General features: G+C 48.8%; 1 protein-coding gene across 2 annotated transcripts in view; it reads left to right on the top strand.

Moving 5' to 3' along the window:
• Positions 1-3,507: 3,507 nt before the first annotated feature.
• Positions 3,508-3,924, top strand: part of USP22 (ubiquitin specific peptidase 22) — a 42,038-nt gene continuing 41,621 nt past the window's right edge. Inside the window, exon 1 of one of the 2 annotated variants that reach the window (XM_017848894.1) lies at positions 3,508-3,908. In XM_017848894.1, coding sequence (XP_017704383.1) covers positions 3,738-3,908 — 171 coding nt within the window. In that variant the 5' untranslated portion in view covers positions 3,508-3,737. The remainder of the gene's footprint in view (positions 3,909-3,924) is intronic. The other variant, XM_017848893.1, reaches the window with a different exon arrangement.

The following is a 3,924-nucleotide window of genomic DNA, read 5'->3' as shown; positions in this document are numbered from 1 at the left end:
TCTCAATTCCCAGCAACCATCAGATCAATAACTGCTAATGTTTCTTGAGCCCTTAATAAACAACAGGCACTTGCCAAGAGTTTTGCATGGATTATCTCATTTATTCCTTGCCATACACTTCAATGTAAGCACAGAGCTGATAGTCTCCCAATTTTAACAGATAAGTAAACAGGCTGAGAAATTTAGGCAATCTGCCCAAGGTTACACAGATAGTAGGTGGTAGAGCCAGACTGTAATTTAGCAATCTGACTTGATTTTTGGATACATGAATAAATGAATATATTGAACATGTGGACCACTGTTTTCTACATGTTGTAGAACACTGTGTTCCCTCGTACCATGACATTTTGTCATTTCTTTTTAAGTTTCAGCAATTTTTAAATACAAAGGAATATATTAATTTTCATTGTAAGACAACATTCAAACATTATAGATTAAGTCACATCTACTTTTCCCTTTCCAGAAGCTACTGTTATTGATGGGTGTGTTTCTTTCTTCCAGGCCTTCCATTATTTTCCTTCAAATGTCAGCGTATTTTCTGTAATTTTCTGCAATTTGTTTTATTTATTTATGTTTTATGACTTTTCATACTAGTACCTACAGATCTAGTTCAATTTTTTTTTTTAATTTTTTAAGATAATGTCTTACTCTGTTGCCCAGGCTAGAATCAGTGGCATGATCATTGCAGCTCATTGCAGCCTTGCCCTCCTATGCTCAAGCAATCCTCCCGCCTAAGCCTTCTGGGCAGCTGGGACTATAGGCGTGCGCCACTACAACTGGCTATTTTTTTTAAATTTCATTGTAGAGATAGGGTTTCATCACATCGCCCAAGCTGGACTTCATTCTTTTTAATAGCTGTGTAATATTCCCTAGAATGGCTAGTCCATCATTTATTCAATGATTCTCCTATTAATCATCCTTAATGTTTCAATTTTTTTCCCATTAGAAAAAAAGCACTTAATCCATACATCTTTGGCGGGGGGCTGCTTCTCAAGCTTATATTCGGTAGTTTAAATTTTTAAAAATCAATAAGGTTGCTCTGATTATGGAGCATTTAAATCATTATAATTGATTCAAGTGGACAGCATAGATATTCTTCCGTGGTTAGATGACCATATTTTAAAAAAGATAAATATTAGGGCCTGAATGCTAAGTGCACATTTGTGAAGCCAATATTTGTATAAACCCAACAACATGAGAAAACTCTTTACATCAATATTTACAGAGATGGATCACATATTTTTGTAATTGCTGACTTACTAGTTATGATTTTACTTTTTAGTAAGCTGACATTCTTTCCTCTAACATAAATATAGTTTTCCTTAACAAGTGTTTTATTCTAGAAATGGTCTTGTTAGATTTTTCTGTAAACGTGTTTCGGGTTAATTAATTCGGCAGGGCTTTGTTTCGTTTAGAGATGGGGTCTTTCTTTGTTGCCCAGGCTGGAGTGTAGTGGCACAATCACAGCTCACTGCAGCCTTGACCTCCTGGGCTCTGCGATCCTCTTGCCGTAGTCTCTGGAGTAGCTGGGACTACTACAGGGCTTCACCAGGTAATTTTGAGTACCTGCACGTAGCCAATACAGTTCTGGGAACCTGCGGCTGTAGTGGTAAATAAAACATAAAAATATCATTACCCTCTTGGAGGCCGGGCGCCGTGGCTCACGCCTGTAATCTCAGCACTTTGGGAAGCCGAGGCAGGCGGACCACTTGCGGTCAGAAGTTCAAGACCAGCCTGGAAAAATCCCATCTCTAGTGAAAGTTCCAGACCAACATGGTGAAAGCCCCTCTCTACTAAAAATTCAAAAATTAGCCGGGTGTGGTGGCAGGCACCTGTAATGCCAGCTACTGGGGAGGCTGAGGCAGGAGAATCGTTTGAATATGGGAGGCAGAGGTTTCAGTGAGCTGAGATTGCACCACTGTACTCCAGCCTTGGGCAACAGAGCGAGACTCTGTCTCAAAAAAAAAAAAAAAAAAAATTACCTTCTTGGAATTTTTCATGCTATTGAGGGAAGAAACAATTTTAAAAAAGTAAATATTCTTTACGCCAGATAGTGATAAATTCTTTGGAGAAAAACAAAGCAGGGTAAGGGAATGGATAATTTTGGGGGGCTTGCAATTTTCATTAGGGTGGCAGTGGAAGTCCTCACGGAAAAGGAGGTGTGTGATAAGGCTGGAACGAGGTGAGCGATCAGCCATGGAATATAAGGATGCCGGGGCGGGGGGATGAGGGGGTGGGGAAAATATTTTAGGCAGAGGGTACTGCAAGCACAAAGCCCATGAGGCAAAAAACCTGTGCTAGGCAATTTATCTTGGCCACAAAAACTTTATTCCAGTCGTCAGCCCATTAAACCCTGTAGATTGTGAGATCACGATCTTTATTTTTTAGCTTGTGATGGCTCTGGACGGCAATTGCTGTTTCTTGCAATCTGTGGATGAATGAGTAAAGCAGTTAGCAGTGGGAGGAATCCAGGGAGCAGCACCACGCCTCACACCTCATCCAAGTTCCCCCAGATCCTTGGGGCCCTGGCTCTCCCAGAACATTGTTTGCATTCGTCTTTAAAGGTCTTTTCAGTTTGCCTTGGGTCAGTTATTTGTATACCGATTAGACCTGTGCAGCCCACTGCGGTAGCAGCTAGTAGGAATTGGATGTGCTGTTGTGTAAATACCAGATTTCGAAGACTTGCAAAAACTGTAAAATATTCCACTAACGATTTTTGCAATACTGCGTACATGTTGAAATATTTTGACCCTATTGGGTTAAGATATATTACTATATTTAACTTTCTTTTCATTAGAAAAACGTAGCCACCAGCAAATGCGAAGTGTCAGGCGTGTAGCGCGCATCTTCTTTCAACTGGATGGCGCGGGGTTGGCCCTCGCTATCCCCGGGCTGCCGACATGAGGCGCCGCAGCTTGAGGCAGGGAGCGGCACCTAGCAGGCAGTTGGCAGTTCCAGCCCCGAGCCACAGCACTGCAGGGCCCGACCCAGGTTACGGCAACCGGGGGCCCTGCAGACAGAGCCTGAACAGGGGATGCTCTTGGGTGGGAAAGCGCAGACCCTGGATGGACGCCCGACCTGCAGTGCTCCAGCTCGCGCCCCGCCTCTTTGCGGCAGAGCTCAGGCCGGCGCAAACCGGTTCAGTGCTAGGACAGACGCCTCAAGCCGCCCAACCGCAGCACGCCCCCGCCTCCCCAGTCCGCTAGAAGAGACAGGGAACGTCTAGTCGCCAGACGGACTGTACTGAGAGCCTATGAAAATGGCCGAAGATGCTGGGGGGTGGCTGGCGACCAATAGAGGAAGGGAAGAGGCGGGCCCTCGTTGGCTTCCCCTCGCCCCACCACGCTTCCTTGGGCTCCGGTCTACCCAGAGCCTACGGGCGCCCGAGAGGGGGGAAGGGCCTGGCGCGGGCCGGAGACTGCGCAGTGCGGTGCCGGCGGGAGGGGGGGTGACGTAATCTCCGTCCGCGGCCGCGGCGCCCCGCCCCGCGACGCCCTCCACCAACGGGGAGAGCGCAGCGCGGGCGGCCAGCAGCAGCCGCAGCTCGGGGGCGGTGCCTGCCCCGCAGCCTCCCCTCGGCGATCGCGCAGCCCCATCTTTGTTTGGCCTCAGCGCTTTGTTCTCGGCGCCCGTGCCTTGGCCGGCCAAGCCCGCCGCCGACCAGCCCCCACGCCGCGCTGGCGTCGTCCTCGCCCCCCTCGCCGCCGCCCCCCGCGCGCGGCCGGGCTTTGCCCCCCATGGTGTCCCGGCCAGAGCCCGAGGGCGAGGCCATGGATGCAGAGCTGGCGATAGCGCCGCCGGGCTGCTCGCACCTGGGCAGCTTCAAGGTGGACAACTGGAAGCAGAACCTGCGGGCCATCTACCAGTGCTTCGTGTGGAGCGGCACGGCTGAGGCCCGCAAGCGCAAGGTGCGCCCGGCAGCCC

Source organism: Rhinopithecus bieti, unplaced genomic scaffold (genome assembly GCF_001698545.2).
Source record: "Rhinopithecus bieti isolate Rb0 unplaced genomic scaffold, ASM169854v2 scaffold_32401, whole genome shotgun sequence".
Taxonomy (NCBI): Eukaryota; Metazoa; Chordata; class Mammalia; order Primates; family Cercopithecidae; genus Rhinopithecus; species Rhinopithecus bieti.
Note: the sequence above shows the minus strand (reverse complement) of the source record. Positions and strands in the feature narration are given on the sequence as shown.